Genomic DNA, 18,070 nt, shown 5'->3' with positions numbered 1-18,070 from the left:
TGTCTGTCTTCCATATGCAAGCTTGTGCTTGTTCCTCTGTTGTCCCGCGAGCAATGAACATGCAACTCAAACTCCTCTTATAATCCTTTTATTTCAGTTTTTTGTAATGCGGCCAATTCCATTTAGACACAACGATTATTGCTCAAAATTCGGTCTATAGCCATCTATTGTGCGATAATCGTTGTCTAAATGGTCGGCCATCATGCACTGTTCGTGCACTATTCATTCATTGTTGACTTTTAGCAAGCTAAAAGTCAGCAATGAGCCTTATCAGCGCCGCACGCTGAGTTCTCAGCGGGATGCCAGCTGATGGCATTCTTACCAGCTGATGGCATGGCTCTCAGCAATGGCTCTGAGAACAAAGCAGATCCTGCTGTTCTCGCCTCTGAGCTTAGCGGGATACCAGCTGACAGCTCCGAGAACAATGCAGCTGCTGTCCTCGGAGCCGTCAGCGGTGTCCCGCTCCGCCTGCACTTAAGTAGCAAATTAGCTACTTAAAAGTTTATGCAAAGATGATCACTCAAACTGTCATTTGAGCATTTTTTTATTTTTTTTTTTGGTCAAAGCTGCAAAATATAACTTTTAGGCTGGGTTCACACGGGGCGGATTTGCCGCGGAAATTCCGTGCTTAATTCCACCGCAGCAAATCCGCATTTGGCCGCTAATCCCGAGATTAGCCAGCTATGTGGACGAGATTTCTCAGAAATCTCGTCCACACGGGACGGCAAATCCTCTGCGGCTAAGCCGGTAGAAGCCGCCGCTGCAGCGCGAATTTGCTGACCGCAGCATGTTCGTTTGTTTTTTATTTTCCGCTGCGGCCGCACTCTCCTCTATGGGAGCGCCAGCCGCAGCGGAAGAGCAAGCGGCCAGGCCGCTTGAAAACTGCCACGGGTTTTAAAGCAGCGGTTCTCCCAGCGGAAATTCCCGCGTCTTTTTTGGCTGCGGCTGAACCGCAGGATTTCCGTTGGGAATCCGCCCAGTGAGAACCCAGCCTTAGGCCTAATGTCCACTAGCTAAATGGAATTGCGGAATCCGCAGCGGATTTTGCCCATAGGGAATCATTGGCCATCCGCGGTCCATTAAATTGATTTAAAATGCCATCCGCGGGTGCAAAAAAGAATTGCGTTTTTCACACGCGGGAGAAAAAACGCGGCATGCTCCATTCTGCCGCGGATCGGCAACATTGCTATCACATTGATAGCAATGTGTGCGGATATCTGCATGTAAAAAAAAAAAAAAAACATTTAAAGCAAATCCGCAGCAGATTCTGCGTGGATTGTATTTTTCAAGTGGACATGAGGCCTTAAAGTCATAAGACACAATTGTGCAATGCATGTTTACGTCAATGCCAAATCCTATCAAACCAATGGAGAATCTCGCACTGATGAAAACCCATCACCATCTGAAATCAATAGGTTCTACTCGCTGCATATTGCAAGCGCACATATGCATGTAAATATGTCCATGTGAAGCCGTCCATAATCTGTTGCAACCATTAATAAAAAAAAAAAAAAAAGGAAAGTCTTCTAAATATACTATACTGTTTTTTGCTTTAAACGCATTATGATGTATTGCAGTGAGCAAGTGCACTTCCCACTTTTTTATAGTTCCATTCCTCCAGAACATAACTCTTTCCAGTGTACTGAAGTTTTATCGAGTAACTATTCTGTTCATGCAGTAATATTTTCAAATGCCTATTCCATTGGATGTCAGAAATGTAAGTCTTGCTGATCTAATTTGTAGGTCATTGCACATGAAATTTCACACAGCTGGACAGGAAACTTGGTTACAAACAGAACCTGGGAAAACTTCTGGTATGTTCATTTCCCTGATTCATGTATCTCCTTACATGGTTGTCTCCTCATCAGCAAAAAGAAGAAAATATTTTCCCTGCGATGACAAAGTATAACAAATCCACGTTACCTTGCGTTTCACTGTTGTATTGGGTCAGTTTTTATAGGTAGTAAACTAAACTGGGATTGTGAATTGTTCATAAAATTAAATGTCTGTCCCCAAAACACATTTGTCCAGGCTTTTTCCATTACTCTTCCACTGTGGGTCACGAATAATGCATTTTTGACTTAAAAGGGGTTGTCCAAGATAAAATGGTTTTCTAAAAACTGGTCCCCCTCATGGCAGCCAAATAAGTTGCTGATGGTTCTGGGCCTTCCCTATCACATATTATTTACAGGCTGCAGCAGCCTGTGTATTCAACTTTAACAGAGCTAAGCAATGTAGTTTGGGAAAAAAAACTTTGATCTCGGACAGCGCCCTTAAGCTGGACAATTCTACATAGCGAAGCATGTTGTAAGTAATTATCTGGCCATAACATTTTAAGGTGATACATTTAAAATATAGGGGAACTATTGTGATGCCTTATTTTTTTAAGGCGCTACCCAGGGTTAGAAGAAGTGCCCCCCCCCCCCCCCCTTATACTGCACCATATATGTCTGTGGGCAGTGTCCATTATTGCATCTCATTGAAGTCAAAGTGGCTGAGCTGCAATACCAGATATGGCAATTGGGCAAGACCTGGAACTGCTTCAAGCATATACCGTATTTTAGTTGCAGCTTTTTGTTGCAGGTTAAATGAAGGTCACACCATGTACTTGGAAAGGAGAATTGATGGACTTCTTCACGGGGAGCAGTTTCGACAGTTCAAGGCACTGGGGGGATGGAAAGAGCTTCAAAATGCGGTATATAGGAAATGTCTTTATCTTTTTTCTATATAGGTGTGTATATTGGTAATTGCATCATTAAATTGCTACAATCAGTTATTTAATTTGTTTAGTCTGGCATCTCTATAAATGGCTTCCAAGGCCTCATGCCCACGGCCTGGTCGGAGTCCACCTACAAAATATTGCAGCCGGATCCGACCTGGCGCCTCCCCCAGAGATCCTATACTTGCCTGTCTGGATCCGCCGCAAGTGTCTTGCTCGGTAAACTGATGTGCATACGCAATGCAAAGCATGACGCGCCGGGCGGTGACACGGTTTCTAGTGGTACTTCCGCAGTACTTGCAGTGGAAGTATCGCGGGACAGACTGCTTCCATTGACTTCTTCCTTCCCCCTCAGAAATGGTAATAACTGTGCTGTTATAAGTTATTAAATGTTGTTGTTTTCAGGCCTTTCATTTTATAAATAGACAGTGAAGTCTTCCAATCTTTAAGTGCGATTTGGTATATTTTCACTAACTTCTTTAATCCTTATCATGGTGAAACTTGCTCATTGAGTTGTTTGATGCGATGTACATTTTCTCTCTGATGCAGGTTAACACCTTTGGCGCCACTAATCCACTCACAAACCTGGTCCCCAATCTACATGAAGTGGATGTGGATGTGGCATTCTCCTCTGTACCATATGAGAAAGGATTTGCTCTTTTGTTCTACTTGGAGCAGCTGCTTGGAGGACCAGGTCTGTAACTATTGTATTTAAGTCAGATTTGAGAATTAAGATTTTGTGCAAGCGGGACAAACTTTATCTCACATGAGTAACATAAAAGCTCAATATCTTTTTTTATTTCTGGTGCTAAAACATCCAAAGATTCTATCTACAGACCAGAATCTGTATAGCAGCCTTATCGTGGTGCTTCAATCTCACAGAAAATAGGCTTCCTCGTGAAGAAGAATCCTTCTCCTGTGATTGCTTCTATAAATCCATCTTGCAGCCTCAGGGTTTACTTATTGGAAGTTGCCATGGTGTCAACAGGTCTATTGAACAAAAGACTTTGTCGAAAAACCACAAAACACTCAGCTTTCCTAGTTAGCAGAAATTCAAAGAACCCTTTATTTAGAACTACTTGTCAGGCTTCTCCTAATAGCTTTACTAGCATCGTGCTCTTGTTGGATACACTTGGTTGATGTGTTCATTAGAATGATGCAGTATTTTAGTTTAACAGTAGGGTAGAAATGTTCATTCTTGCTTTCTCCTTGTAGAATCACTTCCTCTGGATTGTATAAGGAAGCTGCAGATAGAAAGGGGTTTTCGGCTGTACATTTATGGTATAATATAGTGTTTCAGAAGCACTCCAATCTAGAAACTCTAAATTAAAGCCACACACTTTTGAGTACTTTTATGCTGTTTCTTGCAGTTATATGGCGGAAGGATGTCCCATCATATACAGTGTTTCTATGAAAATAAGTCTGTCTTATATTAATTGTGGCCCAAAAGAGCAGCGGTGAGGGGGGGGGGGGGGGGGGATATTGACAACTCACAGAAAAACAAGGCAGATACACATTATATACTACAGGGAAGGCTCAATCGCCATGTGCCCTAATAGCACGCGGCAAACCAGATTGTAATATAGAGTAGTAAAAGTGTTCGTGTGGCGACTAATGATCAGCCACTCAACTCAATCCAAGGTGGTGGAGGGGTGAGTGCTAATAAACAAAATCTGCACAGTATGAACGGATATCAGGATGACCACTATAGAGAAGTACCCCACACCACACAGGAGTACAACCCACATTGACAAAGCAGTGGATTGCCCTGTATTAACAAAGTGTGCCACACCAGCATGCCATCCTGGGCTCCTCCAGCTCCTCAGATGTTTGCTATGGATGCTGGTGCGATCCGAGACCCTCCCGCCGCACTGCTTGCACTCCTCGGCCACCGGCAGAAGATCACTTCCTAGTTGTGGCATTCGTAAATCCCATCTCCAGGAAGCGATGGCTTCGATTGGTTCAGCGAGTGTAGCTCAGCTGAACAAACATGACGGCTGCGATTGGCTCTTTGACAGGTGCTCAGCCAATCGCAGCTGTGATTGGCTGAGCACTGGTTGAAGAACCAATCGCAGCCAGTTATGTTGGTTCAGTGAGTGCTACTCAGCCAATCGGAGCCATCGCTTCCAGGAGGCAGGATTTATAAATGCAGCGACTAGAAAGTTATTTTGTCAGCAGCCAAGGAGCGCAAGAAGCGCAGCGGAGCTACAGAGAGCAGCAGGAGTGACCCGGATTGCGCCTTCTAGGTAATGGTTTTTTGTTTTTTTTTCCCCTTTTGTCTAGCTTGGGCTTATTTTGAGGTAGGGCCTATATTTCAAGCCTTCCTGAAAATTGTGAAAAAACAGTAGGTCTTATTGTCAGGGTGGGTCTTATTTTCAGTGTGCACATGGTACCTCCGACAGGTAAAGTGATGGTATCAGTCACACATAATTTCTCATCCAACTTATTTGGATTTATTTTTTTTCATTGTAAATATTTTTCTTCTCTAGATGTATTTCTTGGGTTTTTGAAAACGTACATTCAGAGGTTTGCTTATAAGAGCGTAACTACAGAGGAGTGGAAAGCGTTCCTGTATTCGTATTTCAAAGACAAGGTACAAGTAGAATCCTTATTTCTTTATTGTGTTTTTTTCCCTGATTTTATTTTCATAGTTTGACATGACTGTAAGTGTATATTGTCTGCAGTATTTATATGGTACTTTAGTCAATGCACATATAAGAGACATTGACTTTTTTGTATATTCTTATTTAGGTAGAGCTGCTTGATAAAGTTGACTGGAAAGGGTGGATGCACACACCTGGCATGCCACCAGTGCAACCAAAGTAAGGTTCCTTTTTTTTTTTTTTTTTATCCTGGCTACATAATGTTTTCCTTTTGGACTTTCTTCTTATCGGGTACAATACAGCCGCTCTGCTACTCTTGTACACCATTTGAAGAATGTGAAGCAATTGTGAAATAAACACAGTAGGTGTCCTGGCCACCACTGGGGCGCTAACAGAGCTGAGGTCTTGTCTGTGTTCTGATCTATCTATCTCTTAAAGTTGTGCTATTTGACAGTGTAGCTCTCAAGCCAAAAAAAGTTGGTGCACCCCAGCTTGTAGACAAATGCTTGGGCTAAAGGTAAAGTTCACTTTATTCATGAGGTACCACTAGCTCTAACAACCTGCTACGCTTGACCGATTTTTGCAATTACAAGTGTGTAACAAAAAACTTAACGTGAATCCATTCATTCATTCATTCATTCCATTCATTCATGCGAACGAACGATATAAGAAGTCTACCCACCTCAATAAATGCCACATTTGTGTCAAGTTAAAATAATAAAAAAATTTGACGCCTGAGGGTTTTGTGCCAAGATGGACTGATATTTGGTACTGGGCATAATCCTTTCCACCTTGACTGACTAAAGCCCCAGATCCAGCAGCAGAACAACCCCAAGCATAATGCTGCCTCCACCATCCTCACTGTGGGTATGGTGCTCTGTTGGCTTTACGCCAAACATACCTTTTTGGAATTGTGGTCAAAAAGTTCAACCTTTGGTCTTATTGGACCTTAACACGTTCTTAAGCGTACTTTAGGCAGACTTGATGTAAGCTTTGGCAAAACATAGCCAGGCTTGGATGTTTATCTTTGTTAGAAAAAGCGTCCACCTTGCTCCCCTACCCCACAGCCCAGACATAACGAAGAATACCGGATATGGTTGTCACATGCACTACACAACCAGTACTTGCCAGAAATTCCTGCTGCTCCTGTAATGTTGCTGTGAGCCTCTTGGCAGTCTCCTGGACCAGTTTTCTTCTGGTCATCTGTTCACTGACTACCATTTATCATGAATTTAAATGTGATTGGCTAATCCTGAACACAATCACATCCCCAAATATAAGGGGGTGTTCACACATGTGCAACCACATTATTTATTTTTTTTTGTTTTTTTTTTCCACTCTAAACTTTACTTTTTTCAGTGGGATTGCACAGATAACGGGTCACATTGAAGGAGGAAATAAGTCTGAAATGATTCATTTTTGTCGGATTATTTTAATGTGACAAATACATGGCTTTTTTTTAACAGGAGTGTGCAGACTTTTTATATCCGCTATAGATACAAATATTTATTTGTCTTTGTGGGTTTTTTTTTTTTTTTTTTTTTAATCTATCATTTAAAAGTATGACCCAGTATCCCTAATAATCCTGAATACACAGTGGCTAGCTCTATTAATAATGTCTTGAAGACAGGTTTTGGCACTGTGTGTATTGTCATTAGTTTGATTAATGTCTGCAATATTTTTAAACTGTCACTTGGCTCATGATGCATTTCTCCTGGTACAAAGAAGTATTCCGAAATGGGCACAATCTCCACAAGTTCTCCATTTGTATGACAAATTTTTGTTTTTAGATACTGATGAGCGTTTTCTCAAGCGATGAGCAAAAAGTCACACCTCTGCCACTCTGATATTTAAAAGGTCCAAATTGTAGTTGGCGGTCTCACCACACAGGTGGAAATTCCGCGGCGGGTTTTTCTGCAGAATTTCCGTCCGTGGGAGCTGCCATTGGATTACGTTAGCAAACGCAATCCTAGGCAGACGGCCGCTATTTGTCCGCGTGGCAAACAAATCGCAGCATGCTCTATTTCTGTGCAGGTCTCGCAGAGCCCCACACAGAAATCTCACTCCCCGGCTGCCGTCTCCAGTCTGCGCATTCGCCGGCTGCCGACACATCAAACAGCCGGAGCCATGGAAGTAGGTGAGTACGCCCTGGTCCCTGCAGGGGCGTGGGACGGGTCCTGCTGCGAGAATTCTCACAACCATATCCGACCTGGCCATCTACAGGCGGCCCAAGACTCCACTAAAAATGTCAGGCCACCTATAACTGCTTTCAGCATCTGCTTAGTGTTGGTTTTGAAACTGATAAATCTGCCTACTGTTTTTCTTAATTGTATTCAGAGGTAGTTACCTGCTCACTGCAGTCCTTTAAATTATGTATTAACTATATGTCTAGCATTAAAACTAATGATAAAATGTACATTATATTAAACATGTTATCTCCTAGTAACAGGATATTATAGGAGTAACGGATACAGTGTAGCACGGCCCCACTTGGCTGCTTTGTGTGTTGTAATAGGATAAAATTAGTCAACTAGATCTCTTGATAGGTCATAGATGCACGTGAGAAGATTGTGTGTGGTTTTTGTTTCTTTTTTTGTTAGAATAGAATGACCCTAGACCATTGTACACCCCTTCAGTACTGCTTAGAAATTTTTTACTCCTACTTTGTTGCCTATCACTTGAGCCTCTGAGAATCTAGATGCAGTTCAGCTCAAATGGTTTTTGTGTGTTTTTCAAATCCTGTATCTTTTGCAGGTACGATATGACTCTTGCCAATGCATGCATTAAACTTAGCAACAAATGGACTGAGGTAAGAGGTGCAACACTGTTCTTGCCTTTTTATTTAAATGGGCACTCACATGGAACTTTCTTTTTTTTTTCTTTTTCATTAAGTAGTTAGTGTGTGTGTGTGTGTGTATATGTAATAGATGTATATCGCTAGCTAGCCTAGTTTTACCTTGGTTAGTCCTTTTCTATCTGAAACTTCTTCTTGCCTGTCTTCTCAGGTGGTCATGTGATCTCAGTTCTGACCAGCTCTGATTTTACTTAGGTTTTATGTGTTAAATCTCTAAGTTTCTCAGTCTGTGGGATGCTATTACATGTACCCTACTACAGAAACTGTTTAGAGGGAAACACAGACTCTCCTGTAACAGTTACTGATTATGATCTCACAGCTCCAGTTGCACAGTTATAATAGAGGAGATCACAGCTCAGCTTCCAGACTGTATACTTATAGTCTGTAGCACTGGCATAACTATAGGGGATGTGGTTGCACCCTGGCCAAGGAGCCTTAAGGGGCCCATAAGGCCTCTCTTCTCCATATAGGGAGCCCAGTGCTATGCATGAAGCATTATAGTTGAGGGGGGGGGGGCTGTTTTACAGGTTATGCATTGGGGCCCAGGAGCTTGAAGTTACACCTCTGGGTTGGGGGGGCCCCAAGATAAAGTTTTGCACCCAGGCCCATGAGGCTTTAGCTACGCCCCTGGTCTGTAGCTAATATAGAAAGTAATTCTATATAAACTGTCTACCCCGCAGGCAAAAGTATTGCATTGAGGACCACTAACCTCCTATTTATGATGTATTGTACGTTCTATTCTCATCTGTACAAATAGACAAGAATAGGACATGCAGTGTTTTTATAGAACACACAACCAGTGCAAATATGGATAGAAAGTTATACCCTGAATGGAGTGGTGGCAAGGCATGCCCTCTGCTGTTCCACTCATATCTATGGGATGGCCAGAGGTTGCCAATGCGACTGCATTAATGCAGGGACCTTTTGGGAAAGATGTTCTCTGGATCAGTTGTGGTCCCAGCAGTTGGACTCAAAGCTACCCCTTTTCTTGTAGATGGGGATGGGAAGCAAAACTCTTGGCACAACCCCTTTAACATATATATTTTTTAAGCACCGCTATTATGAATGAACACATATTTTAATTTATTTGCATTTTTGTCATTTGTTTAGGCCAAGGAGAATGATTTAAGCTCATTCACTGCAGCAGATGTGAAAGAATTATCATCCCATCAGCAAATTGAGTTCCTGGCTCTCTTGCTTCTTAAGGTAATTGTTCTGGTTTTGCTGTGCGGTAATGTCAGGCTATTATGCAAAGTGTTCTCTGTTTCCATTTTGCTATTAAAGAAGTTTCCATGTTAAGAGAGCACACTGTAGGCCAAACCAGTATCTAAGGACTGAAATCTATTAACAGACTGTTTAATCATGTGTTTTGTGTTTTTAATTAAAAGGATGTTAACTCTGCCTTCTACTTTTTAGCACAAATCACAGATATGACACAAAGCAATTTTAATAGCTGAATATTCTGGTTTCCTTAATGGTACCTTAAAAAATGAGTTGGTTATTTTAATTGTCCTATTTTTCTAGATTTAGTACTGGAAAAATGTTATGGAATCATTGAATCAACCACTTAGCTGAGCAGGTCCTCCATGGATTGTGGTCACGAGCAATGTACCAACTCACTTTCTTTGAGCCGATGGGGCACAATATTCAGCTTAGCGCTCCTGCCCCTTTTGGTTTAGCGATCAGTGGGGTCTCTGTACACAGACCCATCAAACCTGATTTGTCAAAAGGTTTCTGAAGGCTTACTCACACTTCTAAGAGGCATAAAATCTATACATTTTATGTTTTTAGAACCTTTTAGATTTTCCAAAAGTATATCCGCTATACTAAAGAAGACAGGAAATACTTGACATTTGGGGTATAGCGTTATGTTTCTCTCCCTACGTGTTACAGCCAATGATTCGGAGCCAGGGGACACCAGCTGCTGGATCAGGAGGAGTAGGAGACGTTAAACTGGGGGCTATTTTTAAGTTGATGGCTGGGAAGATGGTTTTTGCCACCCAGATCTGGTGTACATTTAGTCAGGCAGCCTTCAGTACTGCAGGAAGTCAGACGTTAGAGCCAGGATGTACAAACCTAGGCATTTTTTTCTTTCTGTCTTCATTACAACCCATTGAATAAGCCCTTAATAAAACATCCCCACAGACGGGCATATATCGGTCGGGTTTCACGCCCGGCCGATATATGCTGCCTCTCTCTAAGGGGAGGAGGCAGGACGGGTCGGGAGCTAGTGCATGGAGCTTCTGCCCCTCACTACAGTTTGCAGTGGGGCGGAACTTGGCTCCGCCCCATTTCACCCCTCCAATTGCAGTTGAGAGGGGGCAGGAGCTCAGTGCACTAGCTCCCAACCCGTCCCTCCTCCTACCCTTGCAGAGAGGGGCAGTGTAGATCGGCCAGGCGTGAAAATGCGACCGATATACAGTCGTCTGAATAAGCCCCAAGAATGTATTTTATTTTCTGCATTGATTAGCAAAGGATGTGTCTGAAATCCCAGCCCTGATGAAAATAATTCAGCAAATACAAATTTATTTTTTTTTTACTTTTAAATGCCACTTTTCCCAGAAAACTTTGATAAATTCTGTCAAAGGGACTATTTCGCCAGTATTTTTTTTTCTTTTTAATTAAAAACTGAGAAACCTGTTCCATTTTTCAAAACTTTTCAGATTATATAAAATATATAAATTTATTATAAAATCTTTTTTTTTTTTTTTTTTAATTCTGTTGTCTGTATGGAACTATGGGGGTAGCCATCTTGCCTGAGGTAACTTTTAACAGCATTTAGAAAGATGTGCTTAACAGCAATCTCATGGGCCATTCACACAATGAACAGGAGCTGACCCGTTGACTTGCATGGGAGACTATTGTAGACAGGCTCTGTCACCTGTGCAGGAGGGGGAGTAGATGGCCACAGCAATCCTTTACTGTGAATAGTGGGTCATGTGTTATCTACAAATAGGTGTTTACCTGTCAGAATTCTGTCCTTGATATTAGGGCCCTTTTATATGGGATGATCTGTCGGTGCAGATGCCAGACAAGTCGTCTCAGCAGGATCGGTTCTGTGCTTTTACACAGAAATGACTGCTAGTGAATGGATCATGCCTGCCTGCTCGCCTCCATTCACAATAAACGGGCAATCTTCATAAGTGAACGACTTCCTGTTTAGATGCAGAAACTGAATGACGAATGAGAAGCAAACGTTCCTGTTCATTCAGTGGAGGCATGCATTTACACTAAATGATCGTTGAAATTCCTGCATCCAGCAGGAATCTGAATGGACAATTTAATGGCCTGTGTAAAAGGGCCCTTGGCGCGATTACTTCTGCAAAGCTTTCTTTACAGATCAAGAAGTATCAGCCCATTGGAGTTTGTCAGTGTGAAAAATGCAGGATTTTAGGTTTTTGTTTTTTTGTTTTTTTTTATAGATTGTGACAAAAATCAACATTCTTTGTGTGTTGAACACAAAAATGTCTTAGAAAAGAGCTCATTTTCTGATGACCCATTCCCTTTTAATAAAATTGTAATAAAAATTGTTGCATCTTTCAAATAGATCTAGAGATGTGAAGTCACTTTGTATGTCACCTCGCTACTAGAGTAAGATTAAAACAAATGTTGCCACTTTTTAAAGTCTCATGTCCTAAATGGCTCCAAATCCTGGCCAAGCAGCACGCTTTTTCTAGACCCTTTTGGAAAGTAGAGTGAGAGGTAGTATGGATGTGAGTCAAATAACAGATGTTATACATCTGTGTCAAGAGTAACAGAATTCAGAGTTGTGCCATAGCCGGTAATGTATACCAATGTTTGTGTGTGAGGACAGGACTGATTTCATTTTCATTCTGTGCAGGATCCATTGCCTGTGTCTCATGTGAAGCGTATGCAAGAGATCTACAACTTCAATGATGTCAAGAACGCTGAAATTCTCTTTAGGTATGTAATAAGACTTCTTACTGACTGGCACTACTTTATTACAGTTCATAAAGTCTTCATGAAGTTTAGTGTGCAAATGCAACTCAAAAAAATAAACTGACAGCGGTGAGAAAATGGGCCTTTGCCCTTTAGCTTTACCTGTCATCTGCCTGGACAATCTCACAAATATCCTATGACTACTAGCTGGACTTACATAGTCAAACTTTTCCCCCTCTCTGCAATATAGTAGTAAAAACTAAAAGTGAATCTCGCACGCACATTAAATTTTAAAACTAGAAAGTGAAACATATGTTTCATTTTTTTTTTCCCATTTACTATTGTCTGTACATGACTATGGGCTGCTATCCTGGCAGAGCTGCAGTTAACAGTATTTAGAGATGATTTAGAGCAGACGTGAAAAGACAGTAGTCAAAGAAAGCGGCGCTCCAATGGTGTAAAGCAGGAAGGTATATATGTATATACTTTTGACATGCTATTCACATAAGGCACAGAAGGGGACCCACTGACTTCTATTGGAGACTGTTCTAAGTATTATGTTACATGTGCAGGGTGAGGGAGGAGGTGAGCTGTTTTAAAACCTATTGTGAATGGCCGCTCCTGTTCTCTGTTATCACTTTTCATTATTCCTGTGATAATAGAAAAGACCACTGAAAGGTTTACCTTACATAAGATAGTTTGTTGGTTATGAGGCTTGTGGTGGTCAGTGTCATCTTTTCAATGGTAGGAACTGTATTAGAAAATAAGCACAAAAATTGTACATGTTTACCCATTATTCAAATCAAATTTCTAGGTTAATTTTCTGACGGCACATCCCCTTTTAAAGGGTTTTGATTTGATTTTTCCTTTGTCATATAGGTGGTTAAGACTTTGCATACTTGCTAAGTGGGAAGAGGTTATTCCTTTGGCTTTAAAAATGGCAACAGAACAGGGCCGGATGAAATTTACTCGCCCCTTGTATCGGTAAGCTACGAAAGATTGATTTTTGTAATAAACACTGCTTGTTCTGCATTGGTAGAGTAGATGAGGAAAGCTTTAGATGCTGTTACTATTTATTATAATGGCTGGAGCTCCGTTTTTCCTGTTCCAGGGCTCCAAATCCCAGGCATTGCAGGGATAAAATCATTGCTGCCAGCAGCTACCAGCTAATATACCACTGTGTATTACATAATGTTATACATTAACACAGAAGTATGCAGTATGCTAGTAAAGTGCCCTCTAGTGGTGTGCAGGCAGCCAGTTTTATTTCTATTGGTTAATCAGAAGGTTTGAGCTCTGTATATAAAAATGGTGCAGAGTTTTTTTTGTATCTAAAAATATAGTAAAAGGTTGAGGCTCAATTTAACTCTAAAATCTGCGTAATGAAAAAGCCAATGTTAAACAAATCTCAATGTCACTGAGATTTTACAGCCCCTTTTCTGTGAGGACATGTGTTTTGTACATTGTACAATTGAAATCTATGAAGTTTAAAAAAGATGGAAAAAGTTTTTAAGTCTATGTAACTTTTTTTCTTCCCCCTAACTTTTTGTATGCTTTTTAGGGACCTGTACAACTTTGACAAAGCTCGGGATCAAGCAGTCAGCACTTTCCTCAAGAACAGATCCTTCATGCATCCAGTGACTGAAATGCTGGTGGCCAAAGACCTACATGTGAATGGCTAATGTATCTAGCATTCACATTCAAGTCTTTGCACAGTTTGAGAGTTTTACTGAAGTTTAAAACGTTTAGGAATTACTGCCTTAATCGTGGGTTATACCCAATGACAAATACTTTAAACTTGCTTCTAACTATTTGTATACTCCATACTATAATAAATCAGGATGGCCAGATTTTTCTGAATCTTTTTCTTATGCTTTTTCTTCTCCTAAGTAGTTTGTGTGACCAGACGTTGTGTAACACTGACATCACACTGCCCTTGAACAAATGAAGTTGCCATGGTTGTAGCAACCCTTGCCTCAAAGTTCAATGGCAGGATTTTAGCCACAGAACTACTTACATAATTGCTCGCTCTTAATTATGGCCCTATGGGGTGATCAAACACAAGGCCAGTGTCTGGTACATTGTCATTACTACACAGAAGCTAAAAAGAATGTGGCTATATTGGGGCTTCTGCTGTAAGGCAGTTACAATATAGATAACTATGCTACAATTAACTGCTTTGTAAACACCTGTACTCAATAACTGGTTGGTCCCCCTTTTTAGGCGATCACTGTTTTTTAGATGTCAAACATTTGTAATAGTTTGCCATTTTTTTTTATTCATTAGTCTATGAATTCACTGTGTAAAATGTGAATTTAGTCAATATAGCATAAAGATAAATCTAAGCATGAATACATAAATACTAACAAAGTAAAATAAGTAGGCAAAGAATAATCAAAGCAGATCATAATAATTAGCAAATTGACAATGGAATGGATCATTCGATAACTTGGCTTTTGGTCAGTTCTTAAAGTTCCATGCACAAATGATTGTAGCGGTAAGGCCTCATGTCTACTCGGAAATTCGGGCCTGTGCGGATTCTCCATGCAGAATCCCACAGCGTGGCGTGTCTCCTTTCCCGGGGACATGAGGCCTGAAAATTGAAATTAACTCACCTGTCCGGACGCTGCAGATTCCCATCCATTGCAGCTGGATCTTCTTTGCTTCTGCCCGGCATGCGCTGTGCACTTTTTTTTTTTTTTTTTTAAACTCCTGCGCCGAAGAGCAGAAATTCAGCTGCAGGTGTACCGCGGATCCAGACGGCTTCTATGGAAGCCTGCAGGAGCCGTCCCTGCGAGAGACCTGCACTAAAATGGAGCATGCTGTGGGTGTTTTCCTGCACGTGCGATCCGTGCGGCAGGGAAAACTGACATCTGCAGGTATTTACTTACCTGCAGGTGTCGAGTGTATCTCTATGGGCGCAGATCACCCGCACGGATTTCCTAAATCGATTTTTATCCAGTGGACATGAGGCCTAAATATTAGGCTACATTGTTGCCTAGATACAACATGCCACCTGCTGTTTGCCTGTACGATCAAATTCATGTGGTTCTGCTTCTGTGATTTTTCTGGCCATGGTTCAACCAGTCTTGGAACACTCTGGATACCATAATATGGGAACAGTCAACAAGTGCTACTGTCTCAAATACTGGCACTACACTTCTGGGAACCAACAATCTGCCTGTGGTCAAAGTCACTACATTTACACATGACTGCCAAATGTTGCCTTCTATTGTGTAGAGAAGAGGTCAGATCTGAAAGCAGATTGTGATCAGTTATGTGGTACCATGTGATGGTGGAGGCACAATGTCATGTACCAGCGGTTCCTAAAGCAGTGATGTTTCAGTGTATATAGTGGTGCTAGGCAGGGTCCCAATACATAAAATAAGCAGAACGCTACATTAATGTATTAAAACCACCTACAGGCTCCCTCAGTCACTCGACCGCTAACAGTGGAGACTGACTAACCAACCGTCCTTTTTCACAAGATGTTTACCCATTATTTTGAATGCTTGTTTACTTGCTCATCGGCTGATCAGTGGACCCTTCTCGCAGCTTGTCAGGCAAAAAATAGTAGATGCTCAGCCAGTCAACAGTTGTATGTGGGATGAGTGGTAGTATTAACCCTATTGTTTCCATAGAGCAGATCTGCTCACATACAGATAATGAGCACTTACAAACATGCTCATTGCCTGTGTAAAATGACCATAAGTGTTCTGTATTACTTCCTCCAGAATTAATTATATTGTTCCATCACAGTGCAACACATAAAAAAAACTGACTACCCTTTAAAGTAGTCTCTTCCCCATGCTGTAAAACAAACCAGCATATGCTCACCTCTTGCAGTGTTGGCCCCCTTGACAGCAAGGTTCTAGGCTTCTCCAGCTATTTTACGATCTCGGCTGCTGCAGCCAACAGAGCTTTACGATCAATAAGCTCTGTTGGCTACAGCAGCTGTGACATCCCTGGGACTGCAACCTGTAAATAGAGTAATGGGGGACCAAGTGGCAGCATAGGTGTGGAGAGAAGTATATGGAAGTAGTTATTTTACTGCATGCAAAACAGCCTTTTGCCAAGAAAATATTATTTGGAACACCACTGAGTTGGAAATACGCATCCTTTCCTTTTTGAAGAAAACAGCAGGTGGTCTGCTATCTGCATAAAGCCCCTTTGTTCTGCCATGGGACAGCAGCTGAATACTACATTATCAGCACTCCAGTGGGGAAACACTGAGGTCCCTATTAGCTACCTGGCCACCCAATGGATTTTTAAGCCCCATTTACACGCAACACTCATCGTTCAAAATTTGCTCAATGTCTTTTGAGCAATAATCGTTGCATGTAAATGCTACCAGCGTTTTGCTTTTCTTCCGAACAATAATTTTTAGTGGAGTTTAAAATCAGTCAGTCGTCTGGGCAGCTGATACAGCAGAGGCTCATTTTACATGCAAATGAAGCTAAGCTAATTGGCATTAGTGCCAATTAGAAGCTTATGCAAAATGATTGCCTAAACTGTTACTCATCCTATCTTTTAATTAAATTTTAAGTGATACTCTGTGCTTATCGTCTAAACTATAATTTTGAGTAGAGTTTAAGCCCTGTTTACACACAACTATTATCACTCAAAAGACACTGAGCAAATTGTGTGCGATAATCGTTGCGTTTTAAGTTGGGCTTAAGCCTATCCATTTATCAGGTTGAGTGTATGGGCACTTTTTGATCACTTTCTATTGCATTTTTTTTCTTAAAGGAAAAAAGCCAGAAATGTGTTCTTGCTTTTTTTTATGGAAACAGCAATACCAAATATGTATCTGCTGTACTTAAAATTAAAAAAAATGCCTTCTGCAATACTTATACTACTTTGTCCTAGGGGACCACAACCAGCAATGCTTGGATTGCTCCTACAGCATGATGTAATTCTATAGCTGTCCGATTGCAGTAATGCTAGTCTATCAAGCCACCCCATGCTGATGGCTTGATAGGCAATCTGCAATGACCGCCCAGGTGGCTGTAAAAGGACTCCCCAACATCAGTCAGGGGATTTAAATGCCACTGACAGGCATTTAAAGTGTTAACAGCCCCAATGAGCAGTGAGTCTAGTCAGAGCTGTTGCCTGCTGGTGTCAGCTGTAACAAACAGCCAGCGCCTACAGTGGATGGGGGGAGCTAGCCACACAATCCCCCTCTATACACATCCTGCAACAGCAGGATGTAAAAATAGGGCTGTTGCTAAGGGGTTGGTTACATGTGCAGTTATGTTCAGAACTATTAATCTACAAGTTAGCGGAAAAATAAAACCTACCATACAAGGCATAGTCGGTAGGTTCTGCTGGACACCATTAGTACCTTATGTATGCTTAATCCAGCACCGCCTCATTAATTTCCTAGTTCCACTCCTATGAGTGGGGATTACCCCAATTCTACAGCAAAATCAACACTGCAGTGAATGAAGTCTAATAAATCCATTTCTAAAACAGCATGCTCCAAGTGGCAATACACAGCATTTTTATTCTTCCCCATTCACTTAGAGCAAGTTAACAGAATGTGAGCCTAAATTCCACAGCAATGTACAGTACAATCTAAGAAGAAGAAAAGTCATAAGTGAGGAAGATCACAAGTTATCTGCAAAAATCCTGCCATACTGACCCAAACTGTCCTAATCTCATGTAACTACATACCGAGTCAGTTTACTTTTATCTTCCACAATGTTGGCAAAACTAAGGTGGAAGTCCTGTATTTTGAGAGCACGAATCAAGTTTAGCCTATTCCTCCATTTACTATTCAAGGGAATTCAAAAGCTCCATTGTTACTGGACCCACCAGTAGGGGGCACTATTACTAGTCTTACAATTGTATCTTTGAAGGCACCCATAAGGTGGCCTTTTCTGAAAAGGTGTTTGACACACCTGTTCCAGGGTCTGTGCAGCTAGGTCCAGCTTGGAGCACAACTCGGCTTCCCAGCTGACTAGTCTCTAATGACATTACGCTACAGCTACC

General features: G+C 41.4%; 1 protein-coding gene across 1 annotated transcript in view; it reads left to right on the top strand.

Annotated features, from left to right (window-relative positions):
- Positions 1 to 13,926, top strand: part of LTA4H (leukotriene A4 hydrolase) — a 30,609-nt gene extending 16,683 nt beyond the window's left edge. The window contains exons 10-19 of the mRNA XM_066591454.1: positions 1,744 to 1,814; positions 2,584 to 2,695; positions 3,269 to 3,413; positions 5,209 to 5,312; positions 5,471 to 5,541; positions 8,077 to 8,131; positions 9,287 to 9,382; positions 12,018 to 12,100; positions 12,956 to 13,060; positions 13,638 to 13,926. Coding sequence (XP_066447551.1) covers positions 1,744 to 1,814; positions 2,584 to 2,695; positions 3,269 to 3,413; positions 5,209 to 5,312; positions 5,471 to 5,541; positions 8,077 to 8,131; positions 9,287 to 9,382; positions 12,018 to 12,100; positions 12,956 to 13,060; positions 13,638 to 13,758 — 963 coding nt within the window. The 3' untranslated portion in view covers positions 13,759 to 13,926. The remainder of the gene's footprint in view (positions 1 to 1,743; positions 1,815 to 2,583; positions 2,696 to 3,268; positions 3,414 to 5,208; positions 5,313 to 5,470; positions 5,542 to 8,076; positions 8,132 to 9,286; positions 9,383 to 12,017; positions 12,101 to 12,955; positions 13,061 to 13,637) is intronic.
- Positions 13,927 to 18,070: the final 4,144 nt, after the last annotated feature.

Source organism: Eleutherodactylus coqui, chromosome 2 (assembly GCF_035609145.1).
Source record: "Eleutherodactylus coqui strain aEleCoq1 chromosome 2, aEleCoq1.hap1, whole genome shotgun sequence".
Taxonomy (NCBI): Eukaryota; Metazoa; Chordata; class Amphibia; order Anura; family Eleutherodactylidae; genus Eleutherodactylus; species Eleutherodactylus coqui.
Note: the sequence above shows the minus strand (reverse complement) of the source record. Positions and strands in the feature narration are given on the sequence as shown.